We start from the raw sequence: 24,308 nt of genomic DNA, 5'->3' as shown, positions 1-24,308 counted from the left end.
GAGGAACTTTCACTGAATCCCTGCATGCTCATTGTGTGGACTAAGAGGAACTATGGACTCCTAATGTTGCTTATGAACATTTATAGTCTAGATCAGTAAAGCAAAAAGAAAAATTAACATCTAGATTCTGCAAACTTTTTCTAGGTATGGAATGAAAAATCCTCCACTTCACCACTTCTCACCCTTTTCCACATTAAAACTATTTTAAAACTCAGCTAGAGGTGATCAGTGTTGACAAAATTTGTAACGATAACGCTCACGCTTCTCCCCCCATGTTCTGATGTTCACCAAAATAAGCAGAAACTGTGAGAAAAAACATGGAGATTTTTGCTGTTGCTGCTATTTAGGATTAGCACTTTTTCGGAAGTGAACTTCTCGTAAGGCATTCGGTTACCAATGCCACTTTGAGTGCTTAGATTTTTTTTAAATCATACTAGAATGCTTAGTAAAAACAATGCCTGAAAAATATCTTTTAAAACTAAGTGCATTCTTCGGACACGTCCTTTTCAAACCCTACGAACACAGTTTTGTAAGGAGGTTGAAAGACCTAACTGATCACACTTAGCAGGAAACTAACTCAATTGTCTGATCACACAGATGTCCAAGAGTCTTAGGGAAAAAAAACCAAACAAATGTTTTTGCACAGAACCCATGAAAACAACATCTGGTTTAATTTTTTTTCCCCTTCTGAAAGTAAAAAGTTTAATCAGTTATGACTGTTCACCATTTTTCACAGAAAGGACAATCATATGGTTTATTTATTTGACACATTAGAACATTTAGAACAACTTCAAAAATTACCTTCCAAAAAGTTTTGCCCGTAAGAGACCTGACTTCTTAGAAAAATCACACTGAAGCCTTCAGCATTAGCGTTTTTGAGGCACAGTTCTAAATCTTTTAACATTGTTACTCTACACCATTCTAATACTCGGCTCAGTGAAAAACACTTACCTCCGCATATTTTGCCATTGAACTGGCTTCAACTGCATAGACTTTTCTAGCTCCAGCCTGCACTGCAAAAAATGAAAGGATTCCTGATCCGCAGCCAACATCTAGGACCACCTTGAAAACAAAAGGCAGACCAAAAGAAACAAAATAATCAAAAAGTCACTTCTTGACACCTCTTTTAAGTAACTAAATTTTCATAGCTATACCTGCATTTAGTAAGCCTGGCATTATGTAAAAATATTACTAATTTCACTTGAAAAAGTGAAAAGGCTTGTTAAAGAAGAGTTTCAATGCCCTTAATCTTTATTTTAGCAGCAACATGTGTAAATACATGGTTATGGTTTGGAGGAAATAGATTTTTGTAACAAAGTTTCTTTAGGAGAAAATTTGAAAAATGTGTAGTCTGAGTACGCTGGGGAGGGAGGGAAGATATGGCAATAATAATTCTTTGAAGGACTACAGAATTGTGTCTTTCTGAATGAAAATCACTCTGTGATGTGAAGTATGTTGGATAAAACCAGACTATGTGTCTTTTTTCAAATATTGGTTCTGCTTGCTAATGTTAGTATTAGACCTTTAATTGCACTGCTTGATGTGGTGTCTCTCAAAGGCCCTCAGTTAAACATGAATCCCAAAGCCTCATTTTCTCCATCAGTCAGGTGGCTCACTTGTTACAAGCCAAAATGTTGACTGAAATGTTTCAAAGGGTCAAAATTTTTGTTTCAATGTATAGTGTAATGCAAAGCCAGCAACTGCTGCAGCGGTCCAGACAAGCCTCTAGTTCTAGCTTCGTTCTGTTGTACAGGTCACTCAACACAGCTGCAGAGGCATAAGTACACAGAAAGAGAGGCTAACTGCCAGAGAAATGGTTAAGATGATGTGACGGATGTGATCTTTGATGCAAAGCCCACTTTTATACTGCCCAACAAATTAGGCTAATACCAGTATCTTGCTTCCCCAAAATTTTAATACCAACTTTGAAAAAAATCTCACAGAACAGCTCACCATTTGGGTTCCTCCTATGGGTTTGTGCTTGACTGAAAACAAGGAGCAACAGTTTTCCTGTGCCTGTGGCTGAAATTCTCATTAAATTTTGATCCAAGATAGGAAATTCACAAGCCCGTTACATGATTTAAGCCACCTGGAACTGGAAATGCCTAAGATTTCAAAGCACTTCAACCATGAAACCGAGCTACAGCCCTGATCCAATCTCAAGAGTCAAGAGCAGAGAAGCTTAAAAATAATACAGATTCAGAGTAATCAGCTACCCCTGTTCTTTACTGCTTCTCTGCCCCAACTTCCCATATGATGCACATTGCTTACCAGCCTTTAAAAACACAAAGAGAAAATCTTGTATACTGAAAATTTTGTTTATTCAAACACAAGAGTTTCAACAGAAAAACAATCTCTTAGAATGAAGGGCCCATTCCACGCCCCAAAAGTTACTCTACATGCCATTTAGGTTATATATTAAAGAATGCAGTCTAACACATATGGCCTGAATCTGTTGTAGATAATATTAATCTGTGTTACAGAAGTACTCCAGTGCAGAATAAATTAACATTGCTTCTGATACTGCACAGTCTCAAGTTTGGCATAGAAGCCAGAACCTTGCCTTTAATAATTTTCTTTCCTCATGAAAGATTTTATTAAGCTCATTTTCTATATCACAGATGACAGGCTGTTACAGATCCAGTTTTGTTTCTATGCTTTGGCAGGTGTTAGAATATGCTCCTATGCCCAGAAGAACCAGCTCTTCAGAACAGCAAGTGACAGTAAGTACCAGTTACATAAGGAGGGAAGGAGACAATGACAAGTCAAGGCCAATTTCATTGAACCACAAGTCTGACAGAAGGTTTGGTAGGCTATTTGTCAATACCCAGTGGGAAATATGATAATGCTTTCTCTCTGCATATGTGGAAAGTATAAGGAAGAGTCAACTGCTCAAGGTCAACATAAAAAATCCAATGGAGAAGTATGGCTTTTTCACCAGACTTAATTCTGGTGCCATTTCTTACACTATGCCTATATCTACATCAGCAGGTGGTACAGCTGTACGGGAACGTTTTTTTTCTGGATGATTTACTAAGACTAACTCTAGTCTGATTTTCTTCTAGCTTAGTCCAGTTCAGTTTTGTCCAAAATTAATCCAGCTTGCTTACTCTGTAACCACTCCACAGCGTGAACTGAAGCACCCTGAGTGCCCATGATAGAAATTCACGTTGGAAGCTCACTCCTGACCCACATTAAGACTCTAATGAAGACACAGATGAGCAAACTGAAGCAGCTGACACAGAGGTAGCATTTGTCCAGTAATTAGTGAAGCAAGGGGAAGAGGGGCTCAGAAATCGTGACAGTGTGGGAATTGCTGGAGGCTGCACAATAAGGGATAGGCATGGTCTGTAAGACTTGCTAGATTAACAGCCCTTGGGACACCAGAGACCTTGATCCAGGACAGAACTTGTAAGGGAAGATCTTTCTGTGTGGGTGCTGGGCTGCATGGAATGGCTGATGGCTCCCCCTGAGGCTGGGATCGATGGTGACCTGCGGGGGAGGTGGGCTCTGGCTGGGGAGAGCCACCAGGTATGAAGCAATGGGTGGAGAGGAAGAGACTGTGTACCATCGGGAAGGCTGAACAGGAGATAGTCAGGATCTTCACAGACACTTTTTAGAGGCAAAAGCCCTGAGCATCAACACCTGGCTGTGCAGCTGGTATCACAGACAGAAATTCAGCTTTTATGAGTGCAGTACCTGCTTGAGGAATGAAGACTGCTGGGGAGAGACAGAACCATCTCAAAAAGCGGGGTGAGAGTATCTTTGCCATCAGTTTTCCAACCTAACAAGGAGGGCTGAAAAACTAGGTACATGTTGTTGGAGGTCATTATAGCCTGAAGAAAAGTGAAGGCACGAGGGGAAGCGTTCAGGAGACAGCACAGTGGAGGGTTCCCATGCACCCCTTGTAAAAGCAGCACGACAGGGGAGCCATCTGAGATGCAGGGACACAAGCACACATAGCATGGGAAACAAACATGAGGAATCTGAAGTCCATGCACAGATGCACAGCTTTCATCTCATAGGGATTACAGAGACATGGTGGGATAGCTTGCACAGTTATAAGGCTGTGATGGATGGCTACAAGCTGTCAGAAAGGGAAGGTCAGGAGTAGGGGTTGTACTCTATGCAAACAATGTTTCAAGCGCATAGAGCTTTGGGAACAGGCAATGAGCTAGCTGAAAGCCTATGGGTAGGGATGAGAAGACACAGGGTAAGGATACAGATATTATTGAGGTAGGCATCTGTTACAGACCACTTGATCAAGAAGAGGAGGGAAACGATGCCTTCTGGAGGACGCCTCATGATCATAGGCCCTATTGCTTATCAGGAGAGCAGCCCTGCCGAGAAGGACTTGGGGGTACTGGTGGACGAAAAGCTGGACATGAGCCAGCAATGTGTGCTCACAGCCCAGAAAGCCAACCGTATCCTGGGCTGCATCAAAAGAAGCGTGGCCAGCAGGTCGAGGGAGATGACTCTGTCCCTCTACTCTGCTCTGGTGAGACCCCACCTGGAGTAGTGTGTCCAGCTCTGGGGTCCTCAGCACAAGAAAGACATGGACCTGTTGAAGCGGGTCCAGAGGAGGGCCACAAAAATGATTAGGGGGATGGAACGCCTCTCCTGTGAAGAAAGGCTGAGAGAGTTGGGGTTATTCAGCCTGGAGAAGAGAAGGCTTTGGGGAGACCTTATGGCGGCCTTTCAGTACTTAAAGGGGGCTTATAAGAAAGATGGGGACAGACTTTTTAGCAGGGCCTGTTGCGACAGGACAAGGGGCAATGGTTTTAAACTAAAAGAGTGTAAATTTAGACTGGATATAAGGAAGAAATTTTTTACAATAAGGTGAAACACTCGAATGGGTTGCCCAGAGAGGTGGTAGATGCCCCATCCCTGGAAACCTTCACGGTCAGGTTGAACGGGGCTCTGAGCAACCTGATCTAGCTGAAGATGTCCCTGCCCACGGCAGGGGGGTTGGATTACATGACCTTTAAAAGTCCCTTCCAACCCAAACTATTCTATGATTCTATGAAATTCAACCACCCCAGTTCCCACTGGAAGGGTGGTATGGTGGGGCACAACCAATCCAGGGGATTTCTGGAGTGTCTTGATAATTTCCTGATAGTAGTGACCAATAAGCTGAGCAGGGGAGCTCTACTGAATCTGCTGCTAACAAACATTCCCAGCCTCTAGTGAGGGGATGACTGCTAGAAAGCAGGTTTGTAAAAAAAGACACCTAAGGGTTCTCCTGCTGAATACGAGTCAGCCCTTGCAGCCAAGAAAGCCAACTGCATACTGGGCTGTATTAGCAAGAGTGCAACTGGCAGAGATCAGGGAAAGGCCATTTTTAAGATGACATTTGAGGAACTCTGTCCAGTTTTGATCTCCCCAGCACAAGACAGACACTGACATATAGCAGCAAGTCCCAAGGAGGGAGGTCCACCAAGATAATTAGGGGGCTGGAGGACATGACATATGAAGAGAGGCTTGAGAGAAATCGGTTTGTCTAGTTTTAACAAGAGGAGGCAGGCTAATGGGAGAGCTTACTGCTGTCTTCATCTGCCCAATGGGAGTTCAGAGAAAACTGAGACAAACTTTTCTTGAAGGAGACATACAGTGATAAGACAAGAGGTAACAGACACAAGTCGTTACACAAGAAATTCCAACAGATATAGTAAAACTTTTTCACCATGAGGGTTGTCAGACACTGGAACATGTTGCCTACAGAGTCTGTGGCATCTCCATCTTTGGATCCATTCAAAATGTAACTGGACAGACCTTAAGCAACCTGGTCTAGTTGGCCCTGCTTTCAGTAGAGGTTTGGACTAGAGATGTCCAGAGGTTCTTTCTGACCTAAATTACTTTAATCTAATGAACTTTAAGTACTGAAAGGCCACAATAAGTACTTTAAGTACTTGCTCAATTAGAGTCCTGAAAAGCACTTTTGAATTAAAAAAAAAGGGGGGGGGCAGAGGTCAAAGGAGGAAGAGCAACAACAGGGCAAACACATAAAACTGAAAGCAAAAATGTCATATATCTACAATGACATTTATCATTCAAAATTACTACATATCAGCAAGATTATACAGAGAAAATTTTTTTGTTGTTGTTAGCATGTGCCTTTGACTGCACAATGTGAATGGTAAATTTGTATGATCCTTCATCCAGGATCATTGGAGATATTCTAATTCTAGTTGCTTTGCTTTTAAGTAAACTATTCATAAATAGACTACAAATGAAAAAATTCAAAAGGCTTAGAACCTAAGACTTATTTTCAAAAGAAGTAGAAATGTGTCAGCCTTTACTCAGTTTGAAACAGCATTATACACTGCTACTGTAAAATTTAGTTATAAGCCTTTTTCTTAGTATAACCAATTAAAACACTTGGAACTCCCCATTTTGGCTCTATAAAAATTCAAAATCTAAGACAAAGTTTTACTAAAAAAATTAGTGAAAGCTCTAAGGCGACTCCTTCGAAGAGTAAATATGTAGGAGTATATGCCGGTGAGAATTACCATATTAATGTGAAGAATCCAGCCTCAGATTCATTAGATTCTGAATGAGTTCTCCTTATTCTTTTAAGCTTCAATAGACATAAATGGTCAATCCAAGCATTACTCCCAGTTTATCCTAAAGTAGCTTACCTCTGACAGACAGTGTTTGAATTTATCACCAAGAACCCTTTCAAAGGGTCCAGAATTAATTTTGTCCAGTACAATTCAGATAACCTGTTGCACTTTCTTACACAGATATTTTTTCAAAAACAAACAAAGCCTAGAACAAGAAAAAATATACTTTATCACCAGATATCCCTTCACTATAGACAAAAACGTTTGTACAATAAATCACTACAGAATTTAGGGAAGGAGGCAGCAAAGGTAAAAAAATATTTTGGGGGGATGCAGAGTAGGTAGGAAACAATAAGACAAATAGCAATTAAATAAAACTTTTTCCAGTAACGGAGGTATTAAAATAATTATGTCCTTTTTGCCATTTTCATCTCCTCACTGCCATCATTAAATGTTTCTGCCTGCCTTATAATTTCTGGATGTAGGATAAATATAGTTGCAGTATTTCCAACAGATCAACTCCCAGCACAATGGATTTCTCAGGTTCTCATGGGAAAGCATTTTGCCACAATGTAGGTAGTTCAATTTTTTCAGCTACATTTATTCTGAAAATTGCCATTTCTCAACAGAATCAGGAAAAAGAGAGATAATTTTCTAGGTGGGTGGCCAAGAACACCCAGCCTGTAATAGTCTCACTATTAGGTATGCTGAAGAGAAGCCAAAGCACTTCCAACAGTGGGGAAAATAAATAAACTAAGAGCAAATGCAAGCAAGCTGTACTACTGCACAGCAGCAAAATTTCCTACAAAGGCAAAGAGTATGGAAAACTTGAATTCCTTACTGCAGGCACGAAAATCGAATGGATATGTTACCTACAGAGATAAATCTGCCTTTTGCATTATAACATGAGAGCATCCTACTTGGCAAGAAGCCAATGGCGAATACAATCCTCTCTCTGCTGTTTCTTTCCCATATATTCAAGTTACCTATTCCAGTACAAAATTTTATCCATTAGTGATATAGTAGCTCCACTTTCCCAGCTGGTACCATCCAATACCACATGCTTTGGGGTTTGATTCTGATGCCTATAGCAAACTGGAGCAGCCCTGTGCACACCACTAGTTTACTAATGATATTGAATGAAATAGGAGATGATTGTCTCAGGCCTGAAAGAAATTACAGAGACTGAAACATATCTGTTTCATTTCTATTAAGATTTTTTTCATTTCTATGAAAATAGATAGTTTTCACATTTTAAAGACGCACACTTTACCTAAGTTGCATGGCAAAGCAAAATTATCAGCTGCACTTGAATGTATTACTAAACTTAATTAATAGTTAAAACATAACGATCGTAAAACAAATCAGATAAATTTCACACAAATCTCATTTTGGCTATAAATATGCTACACATTTAAAAGGAAATGTTTTGTTCGGTATTTGCTTATCTGTTATTAAAGACTCTTTTCTGTGATGTAGTAAAGCCATTTGTGCTGGTGTAAGTTAAAGTCAGAGGCTCCTTTTAAAGAAAAGTGCACACAGAAAGATGAGAGAAAGGAACGGAAAAGGAGAGAAGACAAAAAAATGACAACAAGGTAAAAAAAATAACTGCATCTTCATTTTCTTCATCTTTTTGTTTGCAGTCTGCTACCCAAGCATCATAAACAGAGCTCACATGATCTCAGCTGACATTCTGAGACCTAGAAAACATTCCTGCTAGGCTGCTAGGCTGCTGCTTACAAACTGCCTATTTGCTTAGAGAAGGTCACATGTAGTCTAACATTTTTTGCTGTTTTTTATTATTTTATTAAGAAACCTGAGCAGTGTCATAGCAAGATATGCAGATGACACAACGTCCAGTGATTAAAGAGCAGAGAGAGCTAGCAAAGGTAGGACACTGGACAATGCACAGATAAATTAAACTCAGTGCTGATTAATATAACTTTGTGGAAAATATGAACTGTTCATGTACCATTCAAGTTCTAAATGAATCATCATCATCAACAACAACAACAATGACGAGCCTAGGCACCATTATGAATTGTTCGGTGAAGATCAATGCTCAATGGACAGATGCAGTCCCAGGGAAAAAAAGTCAAGACTTATGAGAAGTACAGTAAAGAATAACTAGGAAGTTAGAATTCTGCAATATAAATCGATTATATAGCATTGTCTACACTACCATGCATAACTCCTGCCAATCCTTCTCAAAACAGGTGCTGCAGAATTAATGGTGACGCTGAGAAAGAGGGCAAGAATGATAACAGGGTGTGTGCAATTTCTTCATACAGAAAAAGACAGAGAGGACTGAGAACACTGACCTCAGAAGCAAGACTACATAAGAAGAGACAACAAAAATTGACACAATGGAGGAATGATATAAGGAAAATTAGAATTTCAATTGTCCTTTGCCTCACAACATAAGAGCAAAATGACAGAAATACAAAGCTGGTAAATTGAAAATCTTACTAAAGGAGATACTTTTCTGCATAACATGGGATTGTATCATGGAATTTGTTGCTGTATTAAGCATGGAATCAGAGAAGAGTGTGCATGGGGACTGGTCCTGGACAGGGTCAGAAAGTCTCTAGTTAGTGTGACTAATTGCAATAGAAAAAAAAGTAAAAAAACATTGTAAAATATACTAGTCCTATGCTTTGCATTTCAAGAAGCCTAAATAAATGAAATTAGAAAATGACTTAATCTGTGGCTGGGAGGCAGATTATCCTACATCTCCCCAGTGTAAGTTTTCTTTTGTCTTTTGCTGAAGTATCTGGTTTGGACAATGTGAGAGGCAGAGGACTAGATAAAGAAGATAATCATAGTTATATTCATTACAGTAGTCTTCAAGATCTATATACATATTTTAGAGATGAGTTTGGCATCTGATAAATTCCTGCATTGTTTCCAAATCTTTGCCTTGTACAAATGGAGTCACAGCAGCCACTCGTACAAATGGAGTCACAGCAGCCACTTATGTGCTTGCTTCGTTTGTAATGATTGTGGGGTGCAAAAACATTCAGTGCAGACCTCCATAAGAGAGACATAAACTAGAATACCTTTGCAGGTATTTGCAAGAGATGGTATGGCACAATAGCAAATACACAGTTAACAGTTAAGATAAGGAAACTAGTATTGTATGTGAGCTCCAAGATCCCAAATGGGAATGATAATAGCCCAAAATGTCAAGAAACATGTATGTGTAGGTTCCCAGATTCTCCACAGAAGACAGCAGAAGAACTTGTAGCTATGTTTGGATCCATGTTTTGTGCCATTCATCTTGAGGATGTACCATTACCATCATGCATTGTCATCCATGTGTTGACAATAACACTAGTAATGTAAAGCACACATGAATTAGTATATTCATGCACAAAGTCCCAGGTGAGAAAAGGCTCCAGTCTGATCAGTGTTGCTTTACAGGGCAAGTTGAAGTTTAGAGCCTAAGCAGCATACTGGAACATTTAAGACTCCTACCAGAGCTTACCTTGTCTGTAAAATCTATGTGGTTCTGTAGGATAGCTCTGTGATAAGTGGCTGTCCTCACAAAATCTTGCATCATATTCTGTTGTTGAGACAGACAGCCATAAAACTAAAAGGAAAGAAGGAAAGGGAAAACAGAGAAAAGATAAAGCCCACCTTCTATCAATCATACCTTAAATTACTTGGTACTTACATTACCTTGACCATCCTCTGAATAAACCTAAGCTATCTTTCTAACTGACCTGGTGACTAAGGTCAAGCAAACAACAGTAACTTAGATTTCACAAACTGGCACTGAAGTTTCATTACCTGAAAATACTGAGCAGCGGATGCTTCATCTGTTCGCTGACTGAACACAGAGTTCTCCTTCTTTTGGCTATGGCATCTCTTCAATGCATTTGAAAATGTGTTGTATTCTGGAAAAGAAAAATCGAAAAGACATAAACATAGCAAAAAACACAAGGATAGTAAATTAAGATAAACATCCAATGACAAGATAAGGACACATTCAGTTACACTTGAAAGGAATGCTTAATTTGGCTTATGGTGTTCATTAATACACAGTAAGCAGTTTCAAATTTCATTAAACAGACAAGAGCTATTGCAAAGATCTGGCCAGCATCAAAAGATTTTAAGAAGCACCTGGATGCATGCAACAGTGTTGTCAAGAATTCTCCATTCAGGTTAGCTAACTCCTGCGACTATTTGTGATGGTGAACTCTCTAACAGAGAAGTGGCTGAACATAAGCCTCAACCTACTATTTCAGGTTAATCTACACTAACCCAAGCTCCACACAGAGAACCACCTAAGGTTATTGTGAAATGCATGGATTTGAGTGAGGAGGTTTACAACTAGAATAAAACACTCGAATTTAATTGGCCTAAAAAACCAGGCTGAGGACCATGTATCTTCCTTTAGAAGCAGTCTAACTAAAAAGCTCAGAGTTATAGCCTTTTGGCTTCTGTGGACAAGATCACTTCTGACATTATGTAAGTAACAGGAAAAATCACGTGCACCTAAAAAACAAATAACAGTTCACACAAGGGCTTTTGTCTCCATCTTTTAAGATCAAACCAAGCCCCCAAGCATAAAGTAATTCCCTGATGTCCAAAAGAAAGGCACATGCCAGTAAGTGGAGAAAGTATCTAGAAAAAGCACTATAAGGAAAAATTGTCAGGGGGGAAGCATAGATGACAACAATAAAATCAGGGATGGAAGTCTTGCATCTTCTGTTCATACAACGACAAGAGAAGGCAGGGAAATCAGATCACACCACATTCATGATTTGCTAACCAGAGAGACGGAAAACTCCTACAACAGTTCACAGATTTGCAAATAAAAATAGCAATTGCCTGAAGCATGTAACTGTGCACTGGGAAGTACATGCTAATTGCTCTAATCATTTGGAAATAATTCGATAATACAATACTTTGAATGGGCTTTGAAACAAAGGGTCTGAAGATAACAAATAATTAATAAACTTCTCAATACAGTAACCAAGAGAATTTCCCTCATCATTTCAGGAAATTTTGAAATCCTCAAAACAGAGATTTCATTGCACTGATCCTTTTCCACTGCAGAAAGCTGGCATATCCAAAAGGGAAGAGATGTCAAAGATAGCAAGTGACTTTCCCTTTAGCTTTGGAAATCAGGACAAGGTCAATGTCAGGCTGCTAGGGAGTGAAAACAAAGACCCATGTTTACACAACCCAACATAAGCACGGTTGCTGCAAAGTTACCTTTAATGGGCCAAAAAAGTATTTTTGAGTAGGATCTTGAGAGAGAGATCCTCAGTAGAAACTTTTTAATTCTTGGAAAAATTGTCTAATAAAGACAGCATTGAATTCAGCAAAAGCATCAAATTGCTATTATTGCTATCCACGCTTTCCAGTCTTTATACAGCTAGAAATAACTAAAACTGGAAAACTGGATGGAAAAAGCTCCATCTTTGGGGCAGTCACATATTGTTTCACCGTAAGAATTGCACACCAAAAATATGACAGCCAGCCATACTTCGTCAGAGAAGTCCAAATCAATTGAGGGCACAGACCCTTGAACCTCTGGGCTCCTCCACATAACAAAGCCCACTTGTAAGCATCCAGAGTTCAAGCCATTTCTCTCAGTTGAGATTATGAACAGTCTAATATACGCAATGAAATAATTTTGTTGAAAGTCTGGAAGAATAGCTCTAAGGAGCATCACAGCATTAGTTTGCTGTGAAGGAACAGGCCAGTTTAACCTTACTCTAGTAGAAGACTGTAAGAGTGGCAGAAATTGTAAAACACAACTCACCAGCTTATTCAAATGCACTTCACCTGCTGAGGAAATCTGCCAGAGAGCTGATCTGTTGCCACTCTGCAGAATATTCCTATGTAACTTCCAGGTGGGAGAAAGTCTCACTTTGTTATTTCTGGCGTGTCAGCTCCAGTGGGAGGAAGATACCACATTCAACATCTGAATTTGGGGTGATACGCGAGTCTCTAAATAATTAAATTGTTCCAGAAGCAATTGTAAATTACCATGGAAATGTACAAATGCCATTAACAAATGCCTTTTCACTTCCACACAGGGATGATGTTCAGAATGAAACAGTAAGTGACTGGATAAAGACAATGAAGAGTGGCCCAAATTACAGACAATGCCAATTTTCTGCTGGAAGATGCAGAAATCAGCTTAAAACAGATCAGTTCCTCTGTTCTTTCTCTGCGTGAAGAGACAACATCAGAAAAAAGTCTGACACTGGTCAGTGGAGTTTTTTTCCCAGGCAATCACCCATTGCCTTAAGCTTCTCCCATTTTTTGTTTTCTATCTGAAGGTAAGAGATGATGCTACAGATGCAATGACATGCTTGACTCCTTTCTTTTCTAGTCACACTTCACACATTATTTTCATACCTCCGAAGAGGCTTTTTGGTAGGTCAGAAGAACATCTTTGGTGTCTTTGGTGTCCAGGAATAAGAATGGATTTCAAAACCACAACATTGTAAGAAAAACTGCAAAAACTTGCCTAGAGAGGTTATGCCATAGGAGTGTTTATCCTTGGAAGTTTTCAAAACATAAACGTACAAAGCTCTGAGCAACCTGGGGCTGAACCTCCTTTGCAAAAAAGGCTTGATCAGATGACCATGTGAGTTCTCTTCCAATTGAATTATTCTTTGATTCTATGAAAAAAAGTATTATTTCCTTGTGATACCGTACTTCATTATGTACAAATACGACGTTTGTTGCCAGAGCTCTCCAGAGTGCTGGCAAATTACAAAACTAGTAATCACTGAGTTGAAGAGTACATCAAAATAGAAAGAAAGAACAAGAGGTTGATTGAGTTCCTCCACGATCTGTCATAAGGGACCTCAGATGCCCTTAAAGTTTTCCTAACAGTGTACCTGCAAGATCACAAGAGGCTCTGGCAGACTATAGAGGAGAAAAGTTTCATTCATCAATCTCAAGAAAAATACAGAATTAAAATCTTCTCTATTAGATGGCAGTAAAGATTCAGCAATAAAACTGGGAACAGCATTAGATCTAATACATCTCAATGTTTTCACAAACTTTAAATCCCAACTCCACATTCTACACATTCATCAGTGGCTAACACTGTGAGAAAAAACATCTGAGCTTAAAAATAGAAATATACATTTAGTTGCTGTTGTTGGATGGGAAGTGAAAAATACACTCTAGTGAAAAAAGCAACAGCAACCAAGAGCACTGGTTTACAACTTATCCATGAAAACTTAATGATTCCACTTTTGAGAAATCCTCATAGCCTTGTCTGATCCTGCGCTGACTGAATAAATATACTGTGAAAGTCCCCACAGAGCACGAATTTGCTCCTCTTTTCTTTTTCTCATCTGTTCAGTGAATGCTAGTTTATCCTCAACATTTATAAATAAAACATTCACCAAAAATCTTTTAGCTGCTTCTACTTACTATTTGAGGGAAATTATAGCTAAATAGCTACAAACTAAAGATCAGGTTGTAAGGAAGGAATTACTGTTGCAGATGTGAATTTGGGATTTTGTTTTTCTTTTGAATGCAAACAGTCAAAGTATTCTAAAGGGAAATCTCTCAGGGAATGCAAATTGCCTAGGAATTATTCATAACAATTGCTACCAGTTTCAAATATTGTCTGAGAGTTCAGATGCACACTCGTTTATGTGACAGGGCAAAGTGCCAAATAATAAATCTTTAGCATCTAATATAGAAAAATGGAATTATTGTGAACACTCTGCACATGACACAGACACAAGAAATAAATTCAAAAGTAAGACATGTTGAAGCTTTAAGAAATTCTCCCAAATAAGGACCCCCTCCTATAGAGAAGAGAAACATGTTTGTCTTTCTTTAGCATGGATAAGGAACACCATGTTTCTTCCTTTTGTAGACTGTCCCACAAGAAAAAGAAGAATTTATCTCAAGTCCATTTTCTATATCCAGCAAGTCTATTTTCTATATCCAACCACAATTTACAATAACCTGTCTTCTCTCCATTTGCTTCTGCATGCAAATACACTAAGCTGTTTTCTTCCTATGTTTTCTATAAAGGAACTTCTCTTCTTATTAGCCAATACCTCATCACCTGCTTGTGATATGAAATACAGCTTTATCTGCATATTGATCAAGGTCCTAAAATTTAATGTAATCTTGACCTTCCTAAGAATCTGGGAACTTAATCTGTCATATGCAGAACTATATTCAGAACTGATCTTGGCTTTTATGAAAACTGGATTTTCTTCTTTATTTAAAATAAGGGGACAGAAAAGGATCTACACCAAAAACAGTTTGGCTCACTTACAGGCTAGAATACTGGTGGGTCACGTACTTTGGAACTCTTTATTTTGCAACCTGGAGTCAACCATACAGAACTGAAAGTCAGTAAAATATTTTTCAAGAACAGCCAAAGAATATTTTTTGTTAATCCTCAGCCCTACATTCTTCATCAAGGTTCTGCACTCTATATATCTTTTCCTCTGATGCTGTAAGGAACTGATAGTCTTATCTCAGGAAACAATCAGGTAGACTCTTCAGATCTTCTATCAACTTTTCAAGAGCAAACTCAAGTATAATGCTTTTTTATTGAAGGGTATTGCCTAGTAATCTGAGTGTAGTGTTTCAAATGTCACCCCTTCAAGACTCTTCTATCCAGCCCTGAGAGATTCCTTCTACTACCTTGAACAAATCATGCAGGCTTTTTGCCTGTTTGTTCATCTATAAAGAAAAAGGTCCTGCTTGCTTACAAAATTTTCTGGGTTACCAAGGGTTATACTTAAGCAGAAATTAATCTACCCTGTAAAATCCAAAATTAATGTGCTTGGGTGGGAGGAAGGGCACAAGTGCTTCTTGATGAAATGCTTCTTTATGCTATGCACAGCCATCTTCTTTCAACCCCAAAACTCTTTCTTTTGCTTTATTCTCTGAAAAAACTGCAAATTGGGGTGATGGCCATGATTCTTCTTGAACTGTTTTGGCTGTCTTCAGAGAAATAACTTACAATTTTCACTGACTGAAAAACAAATCCTTGTGCCCCCACCACCCCAATCACTTAAATCAATCTAAAGTTTTCCACTAGCAGGTTGAAAAAAACCTAAAAACTTTACCAGTGTTATAGTCATGTTCCAAGAGTGGCAAATTAATGAATCAAGGCTTTAAAATGTAACTCTTACAGTGCATTTACTTTTTCCCATGCATTGTAGACGTCCAGTAAGTACTCCAACAAGAATGACCTGAAGTTCTTGAGGGCAGAGCTAAGCAGACATATTTATTGCCTTTTCATCTATATCTTTTCAGTATCTCAAACTCTCGCCCAAAAACTCCCCAAAAAACCAAGATGTTTCGCTTTCAAGGAGCCTCATCTGGATGTTGTTCTGAAAATAATGGAGAATATTGGAACGAAGACCACTATGAGTATGCATAGGCTGCAAAACTTGCCCAAGGGCTGTGTGCATCTAAGAGACCTGCAGTCACTGCAGTAAGTAAAACACAGCACTTAAATCTGTGCATTTTACCTGCTGAAATAAACCGGTTTTAAAACGCCTGTATTTTTAACTGGATCAAAAGTCCTCCTTAAACTCTTTGATGTGAATTGAAGCTTGTGTTCTGTGGTGCATAGCACAGAAAAAAATTTAATCCAGCAAGTCAAACTGTCTCTGTTTTAAAAGTCAAAAAGAAACTTGGAAAATTATTTAAATTCATTAGGCACTTTTCAGTAACTGCCTATGAGCAAGCTCTTACTTCACAACAACTAAATCTCCTTCCGGTAAGGGGTACGCTTCCTCATATTTATTGTACATCATGTGGTAACAACATTCATGTGGGCAGCTACCAGGAAACAGCAAAAAAAGCCTAGTTCATATTCTAGTGTACCCCATAATAAATGCTTCTTTGGAGCAAAACTCATCTTACAGAATGAATTATTAGCTTTCAGAAGAAAAGTGTCAGCTTCTCCTTTTTTCTTAAGCATTGAGAAGGCGAGGAAAACTCCCACTCTCGTGGGCTGAAATGCTTTCACAAGGATCTTGTTGAGGAAATAAAAAAAAAATTCCCCTGCAAATAATTTCAAAGAACATAAAAAATGTAACTCTGAGACATTTTCTTTGAAATCCAAGCTTGTTAGATTTTTATTTATTTCTCATTTTGCCCCCTTTTTTTTTTTCCCAATTGAAATCTGAAAGCAGAAATTCATACTTTTACCTTGACAGAAAGCTGTATCTTGCTGAAAAACTGAGGCATTTGGCTGTAAAGTTTTGACTAGCGATGCAGTCAAAAATTATACAGTTTGATAACTTGCCAGAGATATTCTGCAGATGTTATTGCACTGATAGCCTAAAAACCAAACTGTGTAGAAAGTGAATAAAGGCCAGATAAAACTGATTCCTGTGATCAAAGGTAACAGGAACATCCTTCCAAACAGCCCTGCTTCTGGTGTCTCTTTCACACTACTCCCTTCCCAAAAAGGAGAGCAGAAGCCCCAGGCCCCTGTAGCACTTCCTACAGGTACATTCATACTCCATTCCTAGTAAATTGTCACTCAAATGGTTGCACTCTGCATAAGCAGAACTGCTGTACTTATTTCTCTTTACAAAATGCTTATCCTCACAGCAGAAGACACAGACACACAAACACAAGCTATAAATATATTGCACCTCACCCATCTGCTCAAAGCAGATGGAGTCTCTCACTGCTCCAAAGGGGAAGAGGGTGGAGAAGGAACAGAAAAAAAAAGGCTCCAGTCACAAATCTGGATGGTTGTTGGGCGAGCAAGGGAAAAAAACCAAACTAACATACACAGAATAAAGGAAAGAAAACTCAATGGGAAATAAAAACGCACAAACTCCACACAGCAGCAATCCAAAATAATGCTACTTGCAATAAATTATTAAATAACTATATTTTACCAACAGCTGTTAGATTTTCTGATCTAAGGAGATTAGCATAACAGCCATGAAGAAGCACTAGTCCCGCATTATTTTGCATTATCTGCTGCAGGCTACTATTAAAATACAGTAGCTATGTTAAGCAGTAAATTTGGCCACCTTGATGCGAGGTGTACAGTCATAACTTTGATCACGTTTGAAAAAATGAATGGAAGTAAGATAATAACTTATCACAAGACTATATCAAATGATCGGACAGATCAGACTGTCTCCTGTTAACAAGTGGAACACGGTCTTCCACTTGGAACAACAGAATTGCAAAATACCCAAATACTAAAATGCCTGCTTTGCAAAAAAAGTGAAACATGCAGTAAAAATATAGCAGGCTTATCAAGGCCAGATTACTATCCAAGATGTATGAGGTTGGAGTATTATTTCCAAATGAGGAAGAAAATCTTTTTGCTTCTATTCAGTTGTAAGTATTAGACTTCAGAAATTCACAGTGACACCTATTACAAGTACCCTAGTAAAATTCCAACAGCATTCACCACACAGACTCAAAAGAAAAAGCTCTCAGAAATCCTTGGGTTTACACCAGTTTGACAATATTTATCCAAAATATTTTTCTCTTTATGTTATACCTTTCAACCAACTACACAGCTTGTCATTGCCATAAACACGACAAATTAGACTAATGGGTTTCTGTTCATTTTAACAACTCATTTACTGATATTTCAATCAGCACTAGATAATTTCGTTGTAAACATTACTGAATATTAAATCACAATTTGCAGACTAGGTCACTTACCACAATGCTAAGTGAATTTCTGCAGCCTTCTTCCAAACTCTTTTTATGAGTCTGGATTTGTGCAATAGGAATGATTTTGTCCCGAACACACTAGTGGGTGAATCTTCTCAAGTATCAGCACAGGAGAACTAGATGCTTAGAAATTCGGTCAGTAAGTACTTCATCAGCACACAGAGGACTCAAGCAGTTGTGTGTTTTTACAGGAAACATGACTGATGGCCTTGTGTCATTCCACATCAGGAACTGGATGCCACGTGTTCCAAATCTCATTATTAAGTTTCCTGAGTCATTCTTCTCCCAAAGCAAAAACCTTTTCTATTTTTAGCACCAGCAATATATGCTTGCTTTGGTAAGCAGAAGGCAAAATACTGTATCACCTCCAAGCTAAACATCCTAACTAAAATCAATTTTCTTCTAATAGAACATTCTACCCATTAGTAAGTGATTCACATTGATATAAAACAAAACTGAAGCCAAATTGATAAAACAGTCAGTTATCATCAAGAAGAATATTAAAGGAGTACCTTTAATTTCAAGCTGCAACCACACTCCAAAGCAATGTGAACTAGCAGATGCGAAAGCTTCCCCCACTGTGTCAATCTCACACTAAAAATGTTACCAAAAGAATAGTCATGATTTGTAAAATGGCATTATAAAGTATCTAAATATAAATGTTTCACTTTCTTTAGAACAGTCATTAGAATTTCATTAGACAACAGAGAGAGAAACGGGTTTTTAAGTTGTAGTCAAATTTACATAAAGCTTGTACAAATTATTGTGATATTGCAAAACTTTTGAAGTTAAACTATACTTTGGGAACTATTAAACTAAGAAGCTTTAGATGCTTTCTTTTATTCTTCCTCAAAAGAATGGATTATTTTTATGTAAACAAGCTTCCTCAGAATTCAAATTACACTTTAATGAAGGAAGATTATTTGGCTCAGTACAGCATAATTGGATGAAATGCAAATACTGAGACGGATACGCTTGATGCTGGTGCTTCACTTGTGTCTTCTAGTTTTAAATAGCCAGAACACTGAAAGTCTTGGTACATAAAAAGTCTAGTAGTGCTTAGCGAAAACCTCTTCTGGACTGGTGGCCACAGAGATGCCTCACATGAAAGCACTATGTGGTAGCACTGAATTAGTGGCTATTAATTTTCAAAATATTGTCAACATTTTATAAGACATACCTTGCTTCACTGGAATGAAGTATTGTCTGTTTTAAACAATCATCCACCCACACACTCCCAGTCTTTTCCACTCTTACCAGAACACATGACATTAGAACTAAAAAGATTTTTAAACACTCTGAATGATTGGATAAATTCCCAATACAAGCATGTTGCCACCTTCAACACAGAATTGGCACTGCAATATTGTAATTTACAGGCAGGCAGATCTAGCAGTACTGAGATCCAGCATACAGGAGTAAAAAAGTCTAGAAATTTAAAATCCTTCACATAGTAATTTTTTCTAAAACTGTGGGAAAATTACGCTAAATTACTAGCATATAGAAGAAAAGAAAAAAAAATTATCAGATCATATCTGGAAAGCCAAACACTAATATTAACTAGCAAGAAAACAGCCCAGAATAATTCCAGCGAAAATACCGGAATATTACGAGTTACTCAAAAACCGTCGAGAAGCGATGGACTTTTTCCAGTCCCCTTTATTTTGTCCTCCCAGGAATCAGAATCAACCAACTTTAAAATGCTAATGCTAAATCCCCCCAGAAATGTTCAAGGAAAGCCTGGAGAAAGAAAAGGTACTGAAAATAGTGCTATAAGTGATTAGGACTTGAGCTTCCCTTTAGATCCTACCACCTTGAACACAGTGAGTCAGCTCAAAACACCACAAAACTTGTGAATGGCTGCCTCTAACTGAATCAAGAAAAGCACTGGCAGAGAAAACCAGAGTGAGAGAATGGCAAACCCAGAGGTTTGAACAGTGAGACTAACGGATACAGACACAGCAGCCTTCTCTGTTAGATTTGCAGATAGACCTCCAAAATCACATCATGGGTATTTGTTCTTGCACGCCACAGTCCCCAGCTCCAAATACAACCTGGAAAATTATCATCAGACACTTAATTCCACTGAAGCTGAACAGGTCAAACTGATTGTTGCATATTCCCAAAGTCCACCCAGTGTCTGGGACAGCCACATAAATCAATTAACTCAGGGGAAGCACCTACAAAGCTTAGAGCCGCTTTGTGACAGTGGAGTAATTTAGAAACTGGAGTATTACACAGAACCAAAGTTTCTGCCCTAGAGGTGAGAAATTAGGGATTACAACTGTGCATGTAATATCACTTAGAAGTCAAAACCTTTCTGTTTTTTTAAGTCATTCCAGTAGTAGAACCTCCTACCACTCTTTTGAGACTAGCAAATGCTGGACTTCATGATCATTGTGAATGAATGTGAAGAGGTGCAATTTCAGTCAATGCATTGAATAAGTTCTCCTCTCAACAAGTTGCACCTCATTCTTTACACAATAAAACTCCGCAAGAGTTTCAAGCTGCCAGATTAAAGACATTTGTGAATTTAACTGCTTTGTAAATTCACTCAAATAAAACAAGATTCAGGTAATCAAACTATTCTCTTTTTTTGCTTTTCTGAAAAACAAAATCACTACTTTAAACAGAAACTAGCAACCAACCACAGAGTCATTTGGTCCTTTACTTCATAGAATTTATTATCTGACACAAATTCTTAGATTTAACTGCTGAACAGCTTCCTTGCAACCTGTCGGTCTTGAGGCATATTGATTAGTTGTCCCCACTTACAGTGCTTTGGTTTGCATGGTCTCAGTACACACTGACTGGAATCCTTCTGGATGAAATTAACCAAAATACGCACTCCAGGAATAAACTTTGACAGTCCATGGTCTATGTGACCAGACTAGATATAGTTCAAAGTAAACACCATTCATTCTTGCCTCCTTCCCAAATGAGTATAGTTTGCATACCACGGCCCCAGCACCAATTGTTCTGTTCTACAAACTTGTTCCTTCTGGACTGTGTGACTTGCTAATGGAATTATAGCTCATAAGATCCGTATGCCATTCTACGAAATAATAATTTGGGGAAAAAACATCACCGTACCATACCTTGTTCCTTTGCTTGAATTATACTGCAGTAACAGGATGTATGTTTACACACATAAAATTCAATGTATGTCTTTAATATCTTTCACATATATGTATATGTATCTACAGACACACATACTCATATGTCTCTAGCTCAGTTCTGTATATAGAGATCCAAAAGTGCTATCCCCTGGTATCAATACAGGCAGGGGGATGAAGGGACTGAGAGCAGCCCTGCCGAGAAGGACTTGGGGGTACTGGTGGATGAAATGAGCTGGAAATGTGCGCTCGCAGCCCAGAAGGCCAACCGTATCCTGGGCTGCATCAAAAGAAGCGTGGCCAGCAGGTCGAGGGAGGTGATTCTGACCCTCTGCTCTGGTGAGACCCCACCTGGAGTACTGCGTCCAGCTCTGGAACCCTCAGCACAAGAAAGACATGGGTCTGTTGGAGCGGGCCCAGAGGAGGGCCACAAAAATGATCAGGGGGATGGAACACCTCTCCTGTGAAGAAAGGCTGAGAGAGCTGGGGTGTTTCAGCCTGGAGGAGAGAAGGCTTTGGGAAGACCTTACTGTGGCCTTTCAATACTTAAAGGGGGCTTATAAGAAAGATGGAGAAAGACTTTTTAGCAGGGCCTGTTGCGACAGGACAAGGGGGAATGGTTTTAAACTAAAAGAGGGTAGATTCAGACTAGATATAAGGAAGACGTTTTTTACAATGAGGGTGGTGAAACACTGGACCAGGTTGCCCAGAGAGGTGGTAGATGCCCCATCCCTGGAAACATTCAAGGTCAGGTTGGATGGGGCTCTGAGCAACCTCATCTAGTTGAAGATGTCCCTGCCCGAGGCAGGGAGGTTGGACTAGATGACCTTTAAAGGTCCCTTCCAATCCAAACTATTCTTTGATTCTATGATTCTACTATATGCTATAAATAACTGAAAACTGTAAATAACACTTTTTTTTTCTACCTGTATTGTGCTTCTATGTAAGTGGCACAGCTATTAGAGCTGGCAAACAACTTTCAAGATAAGTTGTGCTAGTAAAACAACGTCTACAGACACCAAGTATCAGCATGTCCAATGCCTGGATGCACTGTGAAAGTGGCTGGAGACCAGAGTTATGAGGTTTGAAAGAGAAGAAAGGAACCTGCATTCTACCACAACCCCGAAAGAAGAATTCATTCTATGCTCATGAACCAAGTCCGTGCTAAATTAAGCAGGTTATTTCCACCAAGGACTAGAGAGCTACATACCAAGTCTGCCACAGATGAGTTACAGACTGGTTGGTTGGTCTGTTACAGATAAACGATCTTTGTTTTTGAAGAAAAGCTGTAGGCTACTAACTTTCATTTTTATTGCCTGCTTGATCCTACTCAGATGTTTAACATATGTTCAGCAGGAAATGAAAGATACAGTCTATGACTTATGACTGTCTAAATGCTGGAACCAGAACAGCAATTCTCTGTGTGGGTACCAGCAGGGCATGAATTTCCCTTTCTCCCCATTCCTCATTCCTCATCTTCCTCTACCTTCCTAAAAGACAGAGGAATTAAAAAACCCAAGACTTCTACAATCCATTTTCATAACTAACACTTTTAACGTATGAAAAAGGAGTTTTCAGTCCATTTTTTAATAACAGCATTATTTTTATTTATTATACACATACACATTTGCAAGTACATAAAACTGAGAGTAACACCTACACCTGAACACAGCAAACAACAAAAGGTTAGCTTCTGCTCTATAGCCTTGAATTCTTTGTAAAAACATACAACTTTCTCAAGACTAGGTGCTATTTGATATACTCAACACGTAGAAGACGGTACCAGCAAGCTATTCCTATGGGGAAATAATATCCTACAAGTAACTTTCAGCTTAACGCAGCACCCAACACATTCCATTTGATATCAACAGGTTTGTCATTTAATCTGAACAGACTTTACTTTGACCAATCCATTATATTCCTGTCATTTTATCAACGAGTTGTTGCATGGATTAACAGGCCATTTCAATTTATTTTCCCCTGAGTTTTAAAGATGGAAAAAATACAGAAAACACTCAATTTTGGCATGTTAACCAGCAATCAGAAGCAATAAATTAAGAGACTTCTCTATACTGTTCTTATCTATTTCACAATATGTAGCTATATAAATAAACTAAACACAAATCACCAAGGAATATAACTGAAGAGAGGACTGAATTTACCACTTAATCTTCAAGACGCTCCTCTCAGAAAAAATACCAAACTGTACAGAAATTAGCTGGATTTTTTTCAAATACTTGTTTGTAAAGGTGGGGAAGAGCACTAAGAGAAACTTCTTTTGCCTTGGAATCCCAAACTCTCAGTACCTTTTGGAATCAGAACCTTCCTAGGTAGACAAGACATGGTAGAGATGGCAGACCAAAGAGTACTGAAAAACTTGCCTGACTCCTTAATTAGATATTAATTACCTCAGCAGTAAGCTAATAAATCACTAAACAACCCAATCTCAATTATCGCTTCAGTTATGATGTGAGTCTCTGTAAGAGACAATATTGTATTGCAGTCTCAAGAGAAATAACTTAATGGAAGCACAATACTGAATTGCAACACTCAGATACATAGATAAAATAAACAAGACACTTGCAGTCATTCTTTGCTTACATCCATATTGTTTTAGTAAGGTAAGAGGTTGAAAATGTGAATAGTTTTTCTTGATGGATATGGATGAAAGCCTGTAACTGGGTAGGACTTCAAAGGCCATCAAGGTTTGGCACCCAACTGAAAAAATCAGGTTAGTCTAAAAACTGTATTTTCTAGTAGATTGGGACTCAAGAGTTTATGTATTGTGTCTACATGACACAGGACTAGCAACTCATTGCATAAACAAACCCATCTACATCCAAATTCTCAGCCCTTGATTCTTTGAAACATGTATGTGTCTTTAAATAAGCTGCCAAAAATCAAAACTAATTGCTCTGTGCCTCAGTTTCCACACAATATAAAATGGAAATAACTA

At 38.7% G+C, this 24,308-nt stretch overlaps 1 protein-coding gene across 1 annotated transcript in view; it reads right to left on the bottom strand.

The window, feature by feature from the left end:
- LOC142075206 (histone-arginine methyltransferase CARM1-like) overlaps window positions 1-24,308 on the bottom strand; it is a 74,319-nt gene that overhangs the window by 22,874 nt on the left and 27,137 nt on the right. Inside the window, exons 3-5 of the mRNA XM_075136276.1 lie at window positions 10,356-10,462; window positions 10,051-10,155; window positions 952-1,062 (exon numbers count right to left, since the gene is read on the bottom strand). Of these exons, the coding sequence (XP_074992377.1) occupies window positions 952-1,062; window positions 10,051-10,155; window positions 10,356-10,462 (323 nt within the window). The remainder of the gene's footprint in view (window positions 1-951; window positions 1,063-10,050; window positions 10,156-10,355; window positions 10,463-24,308) is intronic.

Source organism: Calonectris borealis, chromosome Z (assembly GCF_964195595.1).
Source record: "Calonectris borealis chromosome Z, bCalBor7.hap1.2, whole genome shotgun sequence".
Taxonomy (NCBI): Eukaryota; Metazoa; Chordata; class Aves; order Procellariiformes; family Procellariidae; genus Calonectris; species Calonectris borealis.
Note: the sequence above shows the minus strand (reverse complement) of the source record. Positions and strands in the feature narration are given on the sequence as shown.